Genomic DNA, 17190 nt, shown 5'->3' with positions numbered 1-17190 from the left:
GGTGAAGAGAAGGGAGGGGGAAGCTTGAAGAGGCTGACGAACTGGGACGTCCACTGCAAATCGGGCAATGGCGAGAAGTGCCGCTGCCGCAGCAGCAAAAAGATCGGAGCTCGAGATCGCGGGTGGGGCGACATTTGATACGGTTGCCGCATATTATTTATTCATACTGGAAGTAAGTAATAATGTGTTTTAAACAAGCTTCATGGAGCTTCACCCGGCTTTGTCCAGAAAGTCGCCCCTCCTTTTTACGCCTGCGTCACAGTCGGAAAGAAACGTGGGCTGTTGCTGGTTCTGAGGATCGATCGATTGATTCACGTACGTGGCGGTGCCATTTTGGCTGCGGCACCGGTCTCGGTCTCGACGCTGCGGGGCGGCGCGCCGTCTCGCGACTACCGCAACAGTGGCTGAGCTCAGCATCATCCTTGCCGCGCATACGCACGCGGGAATTGTAGCGATTGCAGAGGTCGGCTCTGGTGTACATGTTGCAGACAGATCCAAAGTTTGACAGCTACCTTGTTTGCTTGCTATTTTGCTCGCTATTTTGCTTGCTAGTGATGCCTCATTAAGCTGCAGCTTTAAGTGTTTGTGCAATGGATGCCTGTCGGAATGCGCTGCTGCTTGAATACCCGGGGCGATCGATGCCGCCGTTTGCGTCCTCGGCGCATGCACTTCAACTTACCTGCGAAAATGAATGATGTTCGTTTTATGTGTGATGAATGTTTTATGCAAGGTCGACGCGCTGAGCGTGGACGATTGGGATTGGTTGAAAAGCGTCTGAGCTGGTTTTGTACCCGTACGTGTGTATAAAACACCCGCATGACGTGGTGCATCATGCAGGTGCAGTTTGGGTCAAGCCGTCTCTGGTGCAGATTGGAAGGGCTTGCTGGGTGGGGCGGATTGGATGCCAGCCTCGGTCTCAATGGTGGGCCCCGCCTTGAGTCGAGCGCAGCAGCGATCGACGAAGGCTTTCGCGGGGCGGCGTTCCGGTGCCTTGGTTTATCTTCGCGGCGGCGAGACCTCGTTTATGCAAGGCCTTCTTGCAACGCGTTGAGTGGTTAAACTTGAGTCCGGCTGCAGTGCACGGCCTTCATCGGCTGCAGACTTCGTGTGAGCAGACTGTAGCAGTGGTCGATGCAAGGGAACGCGATCAGTCTTCATTTGCGCTCGCCCCGCGGAAGATGGGCCTCGACCTTGACTCGAAGGGAACGACGGCATCACACTCGGCAAAACACCCACCACCAGCAGGAGCTTCCTCCGTTTGCACAAACCGAGTCGCCCCACCATCTGCCGCGGGAAGTGCGGACTCCTCTGAGTATGAGCCAGCCATGGCGACATCGGCGCGGCGTGTCTCCGGGCTCTCTTGCAATAGCGCGTTAGCACAGCTCTCGCGATCCAGAGGCTTTCGGCGCTTGAAGCCACCCACCCACGCGATCCGGAAGAGCGCGCACGCTTTGCTCAATCTTCAATCTGCACCAAGCAGCGCTCGGTGTCATCATGGCCTCCGTTAAGGCCCGCGCTCGTGCCGGTGTCTGGGCGAGCGCGAGCACGCAACGAGCGGCAAAGCCCAGGAAACGCCTGCCGCCGCACATTGCGCCGCTGACGTACGCGCAAAGTTGAAGTGCGCTTCCGCGTTGCCATTGGGCCAAATCCAGATCCAGACTCTTTTATATCCAATCTAGAGCAAGAGCTCTTCAGGATTTCGAGGGTGCCGCCGGGCGCCGCCGTGTGGCCATTGTGCAATTTGCCTCCCAGCAGCCCAAGTCCCCAAGTTTCCTCTCGCTTCTCTTCATCATGAGCACGCTCGACCGCGCTGTCTACGACCAGTACATGGCCCTCGAGGTCTCCGAGGACGTCACGCTCGCCGAGTACGTGTGGATCGGCGGCACCGGCCAGGACCTGCGCTGCAAGACCAAGACGCTGACCAAGGCCGTGAAGTCGCTGGCCGACCTGCCCGTGTGGAACTTCGACGGTTCGAGCACGGGCCAGGCCCCCGGCGAGGACTCGGAGGTGCTGCTGCGCCCCGTGGCCATCTTCAAGGACCCGTTCCGCCGCGGCCAGCACATCCTGGTGCTGTGCGACTGCCTCAAGCCGGACATGACGCCCATCGCCAACAACACGCGCGCCGACGCCGCCCGCGTGATGAAGGCGGCCGAGTCCGAGATTCCCTGGTTCGGCATTGAGCAGGAGTACACGCTGTTCGAGAAGGACGGCGTGACGCCGTACGGCTGGCCCAAGGGCGGCTTCCCCGGGCCGCAGGGTCCGTACTACTGCGGCGCCGGCGCGCACTCGGTGTTCGGCCGCCTCATCGTGGACGCGCACTACCGCGCGTCGCTGTACGCGGGCATCAACATCTCCGGCATCAACGCCGAGGTGATGCCCGGCCAGTGGGAGTACCAGGTGGGTCCGTGCACGGGCATCGACTCGGGCGACCACCTGTGGATGTCGCGCTACCTGCTGCTGCGCGTGTGCGAGGACTTTGGCGTGAACGTGTCGTGGGACCCCAAGCCCATCCCGGGCGACTGGAACGGCGCCGGCTGCCACACGAACTACTCGACGCAGGCCATGCGTGAGGAGGGCGGCATGGCCAAGATCATCGAGGCCATCGAGAAGATGAAGCTCAAGCACAAGGAGCACATCGCGGCGTACGGCACGGGCAACGAGCGCCGACTCACGGGCCGCCACGAGACGGCCAGCATGGACACGTTCTCGTACGGCGTGGCCAACCGCGGCGCGTCCATCCGCATCCCGCGCGTGGCCGAGGCCGAGGGCAAGGGCTACTTCGAGGACCGTCGCCCGGCGTCCAACATGGACCCGTACACGGTCACTGCGCGTATCATCAAGACGACGGTGCTGAACGAGGCGTAAGGCGGAGAGATCGCTACGGCGGCGCATGCTTCTCTTTATTTGTAGGTGCAGTCGCCATCACCACATTCTATTCAATAAAAACACACACAACTGCTTCTCTATTCAGCTTCGGTCTATTGGCTGTGGGTTCTGCTGCGTTTGTGCTTCTTCTTGTGGCTCTTCTTGTGCTTGCTGGACCTGCGTTTGTGGTGGGACTCGTCGCTGTCGGAGCTGGAGTCGCTCTCACTGTCACTTCTGGACCGGTGCTTCCTCTTCTTGGAGTGTTTCTTGTGCTTCTTCTTGCTCTTGCGCTCCTGCTCCGAGTCCGAGTCGTTGTAGATGGCGGCCAGCGCCTGCGGGTTCAGGCCGCTGCCCGTCACGTCCGATTTGGTCGATTTGGGGCGCGACTTGTGCGATTTGCGCAGCGATTTGTCGCGCGACGCGTCCAGTTTCTTGCGGAATTCCTGCGTGTGCTGGCGCGACGGGTCTCGCTCGGCCTCGGCCTGCAGCTTCTGCAGCTTGGAGCCCACGAGCTGGTCGTACATCTTCTGCAGCGTGGACTCGGCGTTCGTGCTCTTGACCAGCGACCGCCCGTGGTCCTGCGTCTTGTGCCGCTTGCACGTGCTCGTGTAGCACTGCGGACACGTCGCCATCGCGAGGAAGACCCGAAATTCGCGTTGGGAAATTCGTTTTTGCTCGGAAAAGGTGAAAATCGATTGTCGGTGTGGCCACACCATTTATACACCAGATGCACACCAAAGAGGAAAAAAGGCAACTTGTACGTTGAAGTGGGTCGTTACTTGCTGAAACGACCCGCCTATTATCTCTGGTGTCCGTCGACTTCTCCCTGCACGAGTTTCAGAAGTCCCCGTCGTCTCCACAGCGAGTTGCGAGTATCAACCATGTCGTGGCAAAGTCAATGGGGGACCGTCAAGGCCGCGAACGCCAGGGCCGCGGCGCTCTACTACGAGGTGTCCAACGTGGGCAAGACCATCGAGAGCTCCAAGAAGCGCGTGATTTGGCGCCTCAAAGTGGAGGAAGGCCGCGAGTTCGAGATCGCCCTGACGCATTCCCTGGCGTCCGGCAAGAAGGTGCTGCGCGTCGATGGCATCGTCAAGTACACGTCGCAGTCGGTAGGTCTCACGGCCTTCAGTCAGATTTCACTGTTTCAAACGCTCACTATTCTGTGTCTGTGCAGCTCTCGTTTGGCGACTGGGACTATGTGTTCAACCTGACAGGTGGCCACTGCGTCCACATTATCATCAAGCCGTCCGTGGACCTCAACGACATGTATGGTGCGTAACCCAGCAACAGTCTTTACGAGTGTCGCCACAAATGACTGACAAGTTGACTGCAGACTTGATCGTGGATGGAATGTCCTTCCGTCGTCTGCCTGAACGCTTGGACCCGACCAAGTTCCAGAAGCCGCAGGGAAATGTCGTGACTTCGGCCACGCGCACCGCCTCGAACGGCGGCTCCGGGTCTCGCAACGGATCGTTCACGTTCAACTACTCCAACGGTGGCTATGGTAACGGTAGCAACTCCAATGGAGCAAGCCGCAATCCGTCGCGTGAGAGCTCCTTCTCCCCGTGGGAGTGCGCTCGATGCACTTTGGTGAACGACAAGCCACTAGCTCCCATCTGCGAAGCCTGCGGCCACCCGAAGCCCGACTACATTTGTACGTCCACTTGCATTGTGAACTCGCTGCGGTGACTCACATCCTTTGCTACCAATACTCTTGTGCCGATATTCAGCCCCGGAGTCGCGTCAGCGTGCGAAGACTGTGGCTTCCTCGCCCACTCCGTCGCCTTCGTCCTCTCGCTCTGCCGCTAGGTCTGCAGCTGAGCCTCCAATCGTTTTCGATATGTGGCAAAATGCACCAGCGTCAAGCAGCACTTCGTCGGTCGCTTTCCCTGCCTTCACGGATTCCGACGGATTCCCAGTAGCGTCGACGCCTGCTCCCATGCCTAGCACGGCTGCGATGCCTGCTGCGATGCCGTCCAAACAACCCTTCCAGCAGGATATCACCTTCATGCTGTCTGGACTTGACTTCACGCCTGCACCCGTCGAGGAGACCTCGCAGCCGGTGGAAGCTACTCTGGAGCCAACTCCGACCGAGGAAGACAAGGCTGGCGCTGGAGACCTGTGGTCTTCTGGCATGGTCAACCTCAATTTGAAACCGGAGGAGAGGAACCCCGTGCAGCGTTCGGCAAAGAGCTACCAGACCCTTGAGCAGGCTCGACAACTGGCACCGAGGGAGAAAGTTCAGATTTTGCCAACACCTCCGCCAATGGCGTTCCCAACATACAACGCGCCAGTGCCGATGTCTGGCGGCCAGTACGGTGGAATGCCCCCAGCGCAGCCCATGATGTACAACACCGTCGGTGCCGGCGCGTTCGGTATGGCACCTGCTCCCATGGGCTTCGGTGGGCCGCAAATGAACGCCATGCCATCTTATGGGGGTTTTGGTGGGCAGCAAGCGTCCCCGTTCATGACCACGGCTCCTATGAACGCACCACCGAGACAGACATCAATGCAGAACTTCGGTAACGACCCTTTTGCCACGCTCTCGTAGTCTTTAGCGGCCTAGACGCGACGAGCACAGCAAAGCAAAGAGTTAATTGCATCAAGAACTTCATCTACATAGCTCTTGCTTGGCTCTGTCACACTACCGGTCATGTTGGGCCGCACAAGCACCGGAAGGAGGTCTTCTGGTACAAACAGTTGCGGTTGACTGGGTGCTCCGAGTCAAAATTCCAGCCGCTCGTGTGCTTTCCCTTGTAGTAGCAGTTGGGGCCATTGCAGTAGCAGCGGAAGCTGCGAAAGTGGCAATCATCGTCCGTCGAGCAGCCATCCAAGTGGTAGGTAGAGGGATCGTCGTCCTTCCCTTTGCCTTGCGTCACTGGGAACTCGAACTTGCCGTGGACAGGGTAATGATCGGATAAGTCGATCAGGTCCATCTTCATGTTGCTTTCCGCCGCTGTCCAGTCCACGGTGAAACGCTTGACTTGGTTCACGTGAGCTTCGAGCGTTGGCACGGAGCTAGGCTGCTGGTAAGGAGCTTTAAATTCAAGCATCCACAGAAGCTTGTCAGTATCACGCCACCTCAAGCTTCTTTCTGCCGCTGCGTTACCTTTGCCGTAAAGAACGTAGTCTAACCACTCCAGTGGGCAGCAAGGGCAGTAGCACATGTTGTCTGGCTGGACGAACACAAGCCAGTTAGGCTCGCCGATTTCAGCGTGCATCCCGCACGTCGTTCGAGTGAGCAGTGACGGGTGGAAGACGCCATCCTGTCTCGCAGTCAAAGGCATGAGTAAGCAGCAGGCACAAAAGCGCCGAGTGAAGAAGCATACCTTCGGCGGACCCCAGTTTCGAACGTATTGAGACGAGCACTTGTTGCTTATCGCAGCACCGTCGCGACCAACCAGCACGTTCGTATGCGGGCTAGTACAAATTCCACATTGGCAACATGTTAGTTGCTGCTCCTACACACAACGCCACATAACGAAGGCCCCACGTACTCGCTCGTGAAGACCTGCTCGCCAACCTGACGAGGCTCATGAGCGCCGAGCAACTCAACCAGATGTGCCACTTCATCACCGAAGGTATGATTGTCCACATTGAAGTCTCCAGCAAATACTAACGGCTAGCAAGCAGCAAAGCAAGTAAAGGGGCGTCACTGACTGAATCAGGATTCTACAGCAGCAAACCGTCACGCACCTCATGAACTGGAATGCCCATATCGTCGATAAACGCGCGCATCTGCCATTGTCGTACAGTGCAAACCTCATTCAGATACGAATCAATGCCCTCAGTACAGTGGACATCGCCTATTTACCTGCTTGGCTTGCTGAATCCGATCCGATCGCCCGTCAGGCGTCGACCACGCCTACATTCCACAATCTCACTCAGAATTTCCACTCGAAACCTCAAACCAGGAGCCGTCCCTACCTGCATGTGCGTGGCAAACACATTGAATATCTTGGATGACCCATCGACCGTTTTCAGTAGCCGCGCGTACTTGACCCCCTTGGCCGCCAAACAGTCGGAATAATGGCAGGCGTTGCGGTACACGTGCTGGGCCTCTCGGATGATGGGCCACTTGGACACGACCATGACACCTCCGTTCAGCAGACTGGTGAACGGGTCCGGGTCGTGCAGAATGGACGTGGAGTAGTTGAACCCGAACTTCCGGAACTGAGCGAGCATTTCGTCTCGTTGGGCGCCGATGTCTGCTTCGGCGAAGGTGACGACGTCGATGGTCGCCGAAATCCGGTGCAGAGACTCGGGGACTCGCTGAAGTCGCTCGCTCTGTCCATCGTTGGACACTTCATACGGCCGTCCGAACAGATTGTACTGCAGCATTAGAGGAATGTTAGGAGGTGCCGAGTTTTAGGAATGTATCAATCATTCGCACCTGGAGGACTTCGAAGGCCATGGAGTTGGGGGCGACAGTATGGAGAATCGGGGCAGCGTTTTGCCATACAGTGACGGTGGCATTTGTTGCATGGGCTTTCGACTGTGTGGGCGCTACACAGAGCAGCAGAGAGGCCACGAGAGCAAGCAGCATGGCCTCGGATCCGATCGGATGAACCGTTACTGAGCTCCCCGATTGAAGTGAGTTTAGTTGGTGTGGTGGATGTACTCATATAGGTACGAGTTAAAGGCAACTTCAACACAAAACACTTTGTTGAGATAAAAAGGATATTGATTATCCTCTTGCTGACTAGCTACTGCACTACATGTAGAAATGCAAATGGTTCGCTCATTCGAACTCGCAGGAGACGCGGATGGTGCCGGCCTTGACGGCGTCGGGCGGGAGGTTGGCCATGTCGTCACCGGCAGAGATCAGCGAGTGCACGGACAGCGAGCGCGACGACGTAGCGGAGCCGGTTACTTCGACCTTCACGGTGAGGTAACCGATCAACTTGCCGGACGGGTCCTTCAGCTCCAGCTCTTGTGTAGCTGCGGGCGCGTTGATCAGCGAAGCGTCAAGCTCCATGGTGGCGTTGCCAAGCCGCGCGTCCACGATCATGCTCTTGTCCTTAAGCGACAGCACCAAGCGCGAGTCGGCGCCGCTGCGGTGCAACTCCTTCGCAGTCAACGGGAACGTGAAGCTCTCGCCCCACGTCGCATTGCCCACCTGGTCCTTCTTCTTCTTGGCAAAGGACATCTTGGTGGTGTTGGTGCGGTTCGCGTTCTTGCCGACATGGACAGAGACGTAGGGCGAGATGTTTGGTGTACTGCTCCCCAGGTTACCCAAGCCAAGCATGCCACTCCCAGTGGAACTCGTGACCACCATGTCCCGCAACGACACAACTGTGACCAGCACCTGATGCCTCCCGTCGCCAAAAGACGCAGCGTGCGTCGCCTTCTTGGAGCTGTTCTTCTTCAGCATCACCAACGGGTAGTCCTTCTCCTCGATCACATGGCTGACGTTCTTCTTAGTGTTTCCAGGCTTCACCTGTGTGTGCACCCACTGGGCCAAATCCGACGAATACTCAGGAGGCTTGAAGTCGTCCTGCAGCTGCGCCATGCTCAGGATGCACTTGCCGACCGTCTTTGCCACCGTGCCGCCGTACGAATCCTTCACCACAAACTGCACCTCGTTCTCGTCACCCGTCAGCGCTAGCTGGGTCTTCTCCTCCCACACGGGGTTCACCGTGTTGTAGATCACGGCGGTGCGCATCACGTCGACACCATCCACGCGCACAACGCATAGTGGGTCGCACGACTTGTCCGAGTCCAGTCCGTTAGCCCCCAGCACCTCCAGATTCAGTAGCGTCGGCTTGTAGTGGGTCTCGTCAAACTCCGCGATCAACTTGCCATTTTCAACAAGCTTCGGCTTGCGCCGGCGGCCGCCGAATGGGGAGCGATCCACGACTGTAGATTGCACACCCAGCGCAATGTTGTGAGACGTGGACGTAAGGCCCTTGAGCAGGACCACGCCAGGGCCTGCAATACCCTGCACCGTGCCCTGCACAAGCCCAGTCACACCGCCCCTGATGGCACCCTCAACAGGCTTCGTGAATATCCCAGTGAAGCCGCGACCAAGGTCCTTCGCGAACTTGAGTCCAGCGTTATCATTGGAATCATCATCACCACCAGCAGCAGCTGCCGCACCGCGTTTGTCATCGGCAAACTCACCCACAAACTTATCTAGCGACCCTGTGATCTTCGCGACCGAAGACGCACCTGACTTCACGATAGTTTTACCCAGCACCTTCACTCCTTCACCGCGTGTCTGAGCATCACCCGTCAATTCGCCCTTCGTGATTTTCAGGAACTCCACCACGCCAGATCCCAAATCCTCCACAAGACCGATCGGGTTTCCAATGATGTCTGCGCTGCCGACGAGACGGTACGCCTGCATCACACCCTGTTGGACGTAATTCGCAATCAGCTGACTCTGCAGTCGCTGCTTTGTGGAGAAGCAGCGCACGATCACAATCTCACTGAAGCTGAAAGTCGGCGAGCCACTCAGGTTCGATCCAATAAGACCAATGATCTGGCTCAGGAAGCCAAAGATCACCGAGTGACCACCACCCGTCGACGTCACGATGTCTTTGCGTGTGATTGAGTACTCCAAATCCACAGACAATGACGAGATACGCAAAATGTCAAAGTACACCAAATCCGTCTGGATGCCGCCGTCTGCCGTCACCAACATCACAGGCATCGGTGGTGCCCGACGTTGAAGCGTGCTCTCAAGCGTCAGACGCGAACGGTACGACATGGTTGCATCTGAAACCAAGTAGGGCTCCAGCAACTTGACGAGGTTCACCAAGTAATCGATATCCACCTTCACCGCCAAATCGCTCAGACTGAATTCAAGCAGCTTGTACGTTCCCAGGCGAGCCTCAAGGTCAGCATCGAGCACCAGCTTCACGAACGGTTCAGGTTCCTTGCCAACCGACTTGTCACTGTACCCCGCATTCACAGGATTCATAATCACTGGGAACTTGGCAGTCGCCAGCATGTTGTCCACTTGGCAATGCAGAACTGAGAACGTCCATTCCAACGAAGCGGGTGCCTTCTGCACCTTGATAACATCCACAGATGAAAAGAAGACCTCCTGTGGAAAGCCATCCAGCAAGGAAAGCCCGAAGCCATCGAACGCAATGTCAAATGAAGACGCATAGAGCATCCGTCGGTGTTGGAAATCGCCTTCTCCCTCCGAGTCCTGATTCTCCAGGAGGCTCAGCTCCAACTCCTTCTCAGCGATTTTGAGCACACGCGTACTCTCCTCCACAACGACTTGAACGGTCAACTCAACGGCACGCTGCTTCTCACCATCCCGCGATATCTGCATTGTAATAGGATCCAGATAACCAACGTAGTCAATGTCGTACTTTTTCGTCTGTGCTTTGGGGGCATCCAGGTGTGAGAGTCGAAGCTCAACGTGGCGCTCCTTCGACAACGGATTGAACCATGCAAACGCGTGCCAGGCGCCAGGTTTGACGGTAGCGGCCATTTCCTTTTGTCCGGCGCTGAAAATGGAGGACTCGCCTAACTGAGCGCAGTCCACCGTAAATGGCGTGTAGTTCTCGATGCGATACGGCGGTGCGCACGACACATCCGTCAGAACGACATACACGTACATGTCCACCACTTGAACACTTGCTTGGCAAATCAGATAGCGCTGGCGCACTGATGAATAGACCTGCAGGTAGACATCTCCCGCTGTGTTGATCGGAATAGCAAACGACCAGTTCTTCTTGTCGGCATCGGTACCCCATTCCTCAGAGAACGAGAACGACACATAACGCTGGCTCTGCTCCACAGATTCGCCCTTCTTCAGAGACCCGAAGTGATAGAGAGGCGTGGTCTGACCATCCTCCAGCGCTAGATGCAACTGCTGGACATCCTCTGCGCTACGCCTGTGGAACATATCATCAACCTTCTGCGGGTCATTATCGTGCGATGCAAAGCTCTGGATGTAGAGCTTTTGGTTCAAGCGGTTCTGAACGAAGTATCGCGGACTCAACGTAAGCGAGACACCAGGCTCGAACAGGCCGTACAGGCCTTCCATTTTCACGCTGAAGACGCTGGGGCCACAAACGATCTCGCCCATCGTGTTGATAGCTGTCGTGTTAATGGGCTCGGACCACTCTGCGTTCTTCAATGCATGCTCTGATACAGAAGAAGCCTTGTACGCCGTCTCTGGCATGTTGCCAAGTTGTCCCCACGCTTCAGGGCGGCGATTGAGGTTGGCAAGGGGCTTCAGGCTTAAGCGATCCCGGGGCAGTGACGCCATGATCGGATAGCTGAACGGTGTACACACATCCATAGCCTTGAACGAATTCTTCTTGGCACCAGGCTCGGTGGAAGCGAAATTAAACGCAAGCGAAGTGTTGTCCACAATCCAGTAAGGGCTCGAGAAGCGCACGAGCCGAGGGAAGCCAGGAAGTGTGATTCGGTCAATGTTGAACTTGAGACCAGTATCCGCCTCCACGCTTTCTCGCGACGTCGTGAACTGGTCAACTCCCTTGTGGATCATCATCAGAAGCGGCTTCGACCAAGGTGACGCTACGTGCTTGCCTGTGTTGTGCTTCTTCGCAACCAATCGAACAGAAATGTACCCAGGATATCCTCCGGATACGCCAGACACCTCGGTATCATGACCCGATTCCACAACACCGCTCAAAACTCCATCGGATGGTTCGGGGGCACTCTCACGTCGCAAAAGTGCTTCAACCTTGGCGAACTCTGACTTCATATCTCTTGCTGCGCTAGTCTTGTACTCAATAAATCGGTACTCCATTTCATATGGCAATGAATTACGCACGACGAATGGAGGCAGCAGAGCCAATTCCCACTCGAAGTGCGAGCGCAGGAACCAACGGCGCACTATCATGTTCGGCGTCAAACGCTTGAGGATCTTCGTACATGTTTCTTCCGTCTCGCCATACACAATCGTGCCACCTCGACGCTGTTTATTCTTTGCCTCACGTTCAGCTTCGTGCTCGTCAAGCTCCTTGATGGCCTCAGTCGACGTTAGCACATCGTTATTCAGAGACGTTTTCACAATCCAGTGCTCGTAGTTCTCAGGACGAGCGTAAAACTCCGTGATTCCCATCAGAAGCGACAGCGGTAGCGAGATACGCTCATTAGGCCGCAGTTTAATAACGGGAGACTCCACACTCTTTCTGCCTTCACTCGCAAGACTGAGATATTTCACCTCGTAACACTCCGAGCTGTGGTTGCAGAAATACGTGTTGGATCTCAGCACGATAAGCTGTCGTCGCGCGCTTTCCAGCCGCGAAAACACTGTGACAAACAGAGTCGACGGCGCCGCTTCTGCGGTGCTCACGCCAACACTTACGTTGCCAAAGGATGGCAGCTTGACTGCGTTCTTGCTAGTTCCCCACTGGTCAATTTCGAGCTGGTCCAATGTAGCCTCACCGTCCTTGAGAGCTCCGTTTTCGATGTGAGTGCGGTTGTGCGCCTCGACCGTGATAACTTCGTCACTGCCATTCAGTTTTAACATGACCGTGCATCCCGTAAAGTTCTGCACAAGACAATCTGTCTCTCTGTGCTTCTTCGCGGCCACAACGCTTTGAAAGCTGTCTTGGTGCTTCTGCAGAGCGTTCTGCTGGGCCTCGCCGTCGAGGGCGTCCATCAGGGCACGGTAGGTCTTCAAGACACTCGGGGTCACGTTGATTTGGAATCGCTTAGCAGCTTCCATCAAAACAGAAAAACCGTTCTCGCCAGCGCCAGAAGAGATTCCGGCGACCAGCTCCCACGGTTCAATGATATCCTCCATGTCATCTGCAATTTCACTGTAGCAGGACGATGACATCTTGAAGCCAAACAACACCGTCCAGTCTGAGTTATCAGAGGTAGCCAACCCAACCCAATCAACAGGACCAATCTCATCGATTTCCTTGCCAGCCAACTCCATCGACATCTTGACGTCTTTGATAACAAAATCACCTCGGCAGAAGCGAGCGGGCAGGTCAGTGTCTGTAAGAACAAATCGCAAGTTTCCCATCTTTACGTCCGTCGTAAACTGCAACTCTTTCTTCACCGGGTTCTCGTTCTGCGTGAGCTTGCTTACGAGGTGCTCAGCCTCTTCAAGAGCTGCACTGAAAATGCCATCGCGTTTCTTCTTTGCAATCACCTTTGCTGCACTCTGATATTCACTGATACCACCGCAGTGCGTGAATGGCTGCAGCAACCACTCGCAGATAACATGATCCGTGCAGTCGTCGTGCATGGCAGGCAACACCAATGCGTCCCATACAAGATTCGCCGCATCGTAGTTCTTCAGTAGGCGTACCAGTTTCTTCTGCACATCCAGGGGACTCTGATCGCCAAACGAGTTGTTCGTGACTCGAGCTTCGCTCTCAAAAAGTTCTCTGAATCGCCCTTCAAATGCAGGGCGTGTGATCCACTCCGCAAGTTGCTCAGTCGAAGTTATCTTCGTCTCACACATCTTGTTAATCACCTCGAACGAGTGATACTCATTGCCGCGCAAGTTGAGGAAGCCATTAAGCGCATTGCTGCCATTTCCAGTTGTCGAATCTGAGGCCTCTACCGCCTCATCCGATAGCAGGTCATCGCGCAAGAATGCACGCAGCTCTTGGAATTCCAGGTAACCGTTGCCGTCTTGGTCAATTTCTTTGAACAATTCACGAACGAAGTACTCGAGCTCAGTTTCCAGCAAGGTGTCACCGACCTTCACGCGGCGCAGAAGAAGCAACAACTCGCCCAACTCGATGCGCCCGTTGCCATTAGCATCAATTTCGTTGAAAAGACGATGCAAACGGTCGAGGACAGTATCAACTTCAGCTTGACGTCGGATCTCGTCTTGCTTCGTACGACTCTCCAGTCTGAGTCGGGCTTGATCAGGCGTTGTCGTTTGAATATTACCGAGAGCCTCACCGCAAGATGCCAACAACGACAAGCTGAGGTCTGACCCAGCAACTATGACATCAGGCATGTGCATCATCACGCTCTGATGGCAAATTAAGGGGGTCTTCTTATCCTGCTCTAGCGCAAACTGGAACACAATGCTCGTTGGAGCCAAGATGGACTCTACCTCCTTCGCTCCCTCGACGTATTGCGCTCCGATGCTGAAGCTACGAACGTTAAACTCCATCATTTCCTTCACCTTCGAGCTTTCGACGTGAATGTTCAGTGTGGCCGGAATGTCCACACGGCAATCCACCACGTAGTCGCTTTGCCACGTCTCAACGTTGATATCCGTGAACAGTGATTTCGAAAAGGACGGGGTGGGTAGCAGGAGAATGTGACAGTCGTTCATGTTCACATCAAGATTCAACATCAGTCCACCAAGCAGGCTGAACGGAGCCATTGACACCTCCTTGGTCACCGTCTCCACTTCGTTTTGTGCAACCTGCACCGGTGCAGCTGACGACTCGGAGTGAGCAATCGGCGTCGTAGGCGGACGCGCTATCGACAAAACTTGAGTAGTCTTTGTGCTCAGTCGATCCACGTACAGCAAGAAATGCTCCAGTGCACCTGCTGAGAGCACCAGCTTCACATTATTCACACCAGCGCGCACGTCCTGTTTACCACTCTCAAATTGGCTCACGTGAGCCGTGAGCATCTGTGGTGGTGTTGTTGCGTCCGACTCTGCAGCGACCTTGCTAAAGTCAGCGAACATCAGCTTGGATGAAGGTGAAACAGGGCTCAAAGCTGAGGAGCCAACGTTAACCACAAACGTTGTCTGCCCCAGTACCATATCCACGTCAAGCTTCTGCTTCTCCTCGCCTTCTGCGATCGTAAATGTGCGCACGTTGACACCAAAGCCAACCACCACCATTTCGGCTACTTGGCGCCCTCGTTCAGCAAACCCAATGCTCATGTTGTCCCAGCGCAGAGCGATCTGCATGGCCCTAAACATGATATTGCTCGTCTTGGTGGCATTCTCCTGCACAACTGCTGCATAATCAGCAAGTGAAAGCTCTTCCTGCGTGCGACGGTAGTACTTGGCCAACCCAGTCGCTCTGCTGCGCAATTTTAGAATCTTTTTCAGCGTCATGGCAGCTTCCAGCTTGCTCAGTTTCTCCTTGCGGTCCTTCTTTTCCTGAGCTGACAGTGACTTGTTGCTATCCACTTGATCGTAGTTGGCGACGTAAAAGGATTCGTCATCCTGTGAGATCGGCTTAGAAAGCGTCTCGTCGTGCTCCAGCGAGCGCACCGACTGCACCAGAACCTGGTGGTCCGTGTACGGAACAAACAAGTCGCGCAGCACCCCCACCAACAACTCACGCGTGACCGAAATGTTGTTGATCGACGACGACACAAGCTCCACTTGCGCCACGCGGTTCTTCATTGGGATTGGAGCAATGTTCTCCACAATTCCTAGCAACCGCGGCATCGGTGGCAGCTTCAGCTTCAAATCGAGGCCAGCGAACGACAGCAACGGCGTCTCACCAGGTCCAATGCCGCCATTATCCTTCAACGGGTCCCCCTTCCTCTCCACCACCGCCTCGTCATTCTCGTCTTCGTCAACAGTAGCAGCGCAGATGTTTACGCCCTTGATGCTCATCGCGTACTCCACCTGGATCTCCTCCGACGTTAGCACAAGCTGTAGTCCCTCATCCGGATCGTCATGCAGCACGTCCGACAGTAGATCGTACGACTTCATGGAGAAACTCACGCGCGTGGGCTTGAGCACCACCGGGATGGAGCTGGTCGTGGCCACATCCGCTTTCTCGTCGTCCTTCTCCTCCTCATCATCATCTCGGCCGTCAATAGCAGCAGCTCCGGGCGTAAGGCCAGTGATAGCCACTCGCACGTCACTCACATGGACGTCCACTTGAGCCGCAATCTGCTGTAGCACACGATCCTTGAACGAGAAGGTCTTAGGCGCAGCGGCCGTCTGGTCCTCCTGCGCCTGACTTAGCTCCGTCTTAGTGCGCTCGGCCACCAACTGGTTCACCCAATTGGCCGCTTCGTTGAGCTTCATTGCCACGGCGTCCTGCAGCTCGAACACGCCTTCCACGTTGGGGTCCACCATGCGGCCGTCCACGGCCACGCCCTCCACCTTGACCACGACCTTCCACGTGGTAGCCACATGGATCGTGACCTTCTTGACCTTCACGCTCGTGAGGTCCACGGGGGCCAGCCCCTGTTTGGCGAAGGCCAGCGTCTGCAGGAACGCGCGCTGTAGCTGCACGAAGAAGAGCGAGATGGTGACGCCGCGCAGCAGCTCCGCGCCGCCCCTGCGACCGCGCACTTCGAAGGCACCGAGCGCGTACTCCACCTGCACGCTGTCCGTCAGGTACGCGGCCGCGAACTTGTGCACGAGCCCCGAGAGCAGCGGGAAGACCGTGTAGCGCGCCAGCGCCGGCACCACGCACAGAGACAGAGACACGCACACAGACAGCAGCGCCATCGCCAGCAGCCCCATCATCCCGGGCCCGCGGTTCGCGAGAAACAGCAGCACCTTGACCGACTAATGCGGAGACCAACACTCCGCTCTTGTCTTGCGCTCCTGGCTGCTTTTTTGCAAATGATTCGAGGATACTCCGTTGAAGTCGGTCTACCTGTGTTTAATGACGTTGGGACGGATCGCCATCAACCACTGTTTACTGGGAGCAGTGCAAGATCACTAATTTAAGTATGATCCGAAAGATAGAGTCACTATACCCAATATCCTCTGATATCCGATCAGTCACTTTTGCAGGGATAAATCATTGCGCACATGGATACACTGTCTCACAAGCCAGCCACTATTTGCCAGCCATGCTGCCGGTGCCGCCACTTCCGCGCAAGTTGCTCACGCTGGCGTTCATCGTGCGCGATGGCGTGGGCGGACAGCAGGTGCTGCTGGGCCTCAAGAAGCGCGGCTTCGGCGTGGGCAAGTGGAACGGCTTTGGCGGCAAGGTGGAGGTCTCGGACGCGAGTGTCGTGGCGGCGGCCGCCCGAGAGGTGCAGGAGGAGGCCAACGTGGCAGTCAGGGCGGAAGACCTGGCACCGCGTGGCGTGCTGCTCTTCTCCTTCGAGCAGGGCAAGGAGGTGATGGTGCGTGACTGCAGTTATTGGTCCTAATAAGGGGTGCACAGACTCACAGATGATGCGGGTCAGGAGGTGCACGTGTTCCTGACGCGGCAGTTCGACGGCGAGCCGTCCGAGAGTGACGAGATGAAGCCGCAGTGGTTCGACGCCTCGGCCATCCCGTTCAGTAACATGTGGGCAGACGATAGATTGTGGCTGCCATATGTGCTCGGTGGCAAGGGCGTCCAAGGACACTTTCGCTTCGCGGCGGACGAGGACACACTGCTCGACCACGAGCTCGAGGTCACGCCTGCGTAAGCACTATCTCTACTGGCCACCATTAGACGAGAACAAAACATGTATGTCATTGTTAGT

The 17190-nt window shown here is 56.2% G+C and overlaps 6 protein-coding genes across 6 annotated transcripts; 3 read left to right on the top strand and 3 right to left on the bottom strand.

The window, feature by feature from the left end:
- Positions 1-1791: 1791 nt before the first annotated feature.
- On the top strand, positions 1792-2865 carry KRP23_14213 (Glutamine synthetase; the record flags this gene model as incomplete). Its single annotated transcript, XM_067885008.1, has 1 exon — positions 1792-2865. One exon carries the CDS (start codon positions 1792-1794, stop codon positions 2863-2865), a length of 1074 nt encoding a protein of 357 aa, XP_067737767.1.
- Positions 2866-2978: 113 nt separating this feature from the next.
- On the bottom strand, positions 2979-3497 carry KRP23_14212 (uncharacterized protein; the record flags this gene model as incomplete). The annotated part of the gene is made up of 1 exon (XM_067885007.1): positions 2979-3497. The coding sequence occupies one exon, from the start codon at positions 3495-3497 to the stop codon at positions 2979-2981; it is 519 nt and encodes a 172-aa protein (XP_067737766.1).
- A 249-nt stretch (positions 3498-3746) lies between these two features.
- On the top strand, positions 3747-5419 carry KRP23_14211 (uncharacterized protein; the record flags this gene model as incomplete). The annotated part of the gene is made up of 4 exons (XM_067885006.1): positions 3747-3977; positions 4043-4139; positions 4202-4522; positions 4599-5419. The coding sequence occupies 4 exons, from the start codon at positions 3747-3749 to the stop codon at positions 5417-5419; spliced, it is 1470 nt and encodes a 489-aa protein (XP_067737765.1).
- Positions 5420-5519: 100 nt separating this feature from the next.
- KRP23_14210 (Sphingomyelinase C) lies at positions 5520-7282 on the bottom strand (the record flags this gene model as incomplete). Its single annotated transcript, XM_067885005.1, has 8 exons — positions 5520-5905; positions 5978-6134; positions 6198-6288; positions 6366-6490; positions 6565-6606; positions 6683-6733; positions 6796-7200; positions 7262-7282. The coding sequence occupies 8 exons, from the start codon at positions 7280-7282 to the stop codon at positions 5520-5522; spliced, it is 1278 nt and encodes a 425-aa protein (XP_067737764.1).
- A 327-nt stretch (positions 7283-7609) lies between these two features.
- On the bottom strand, positions 7610-16231 carry KRP23_14209 (putative vacuolar protein sorting-associated protein 13E; the record flags this gene model as incomplete). The annotated part of the gene is made up of 1 exon (XM_067885004.1): positions 7610-16231. The coding sequence occupies one exon, from the start codon at positions 16229-16231 to the stop codon at positions 7610-7612; it is 8622 nt and encodes a 2873-aa protein (XP_067737763.1).
- Positions 16232-16563: 332 nt separating this feature from the next.
- On the top strand, positions 16564-17133 carry KRP23_14208 (7,8-dihydro-8-oxoguanine triphosphatase; the record flags this gene model as incomplete). Its single annotated transcript, XM_067885003.1, has 2 exons — positions 16564-16842; positions 16906-17133. 2 exons carry the CDS (start codon positions 16564-16566, stop codon positions 17131-17133), a joined length of 507 nt encoding a protein of 168 aa, XP_067737762.1.
- Positions 17134-17190: the final 57 nt, after the last annotated feature.

The sequence above is a fragment of the Phytophthora ramorum genome (genome assembly GCF_020800215.1).
Source record: "Phytophthora ramorum isolate Pr-102 chromosome Unknown Phyram_PR-102_s0020, whole genome shotgun sequence".
In the NCBI taxonomy this organism is placed as follows: domain Eukaryota; phylum Oomycota; class Peronosporomycetes; order Peronosporales; family Peronosporaceae; genus Phytophthora; species Phytophthora ramorum.
This window is presented reverse-complemented; position numbering and strand designations above follow the sequence as displayed.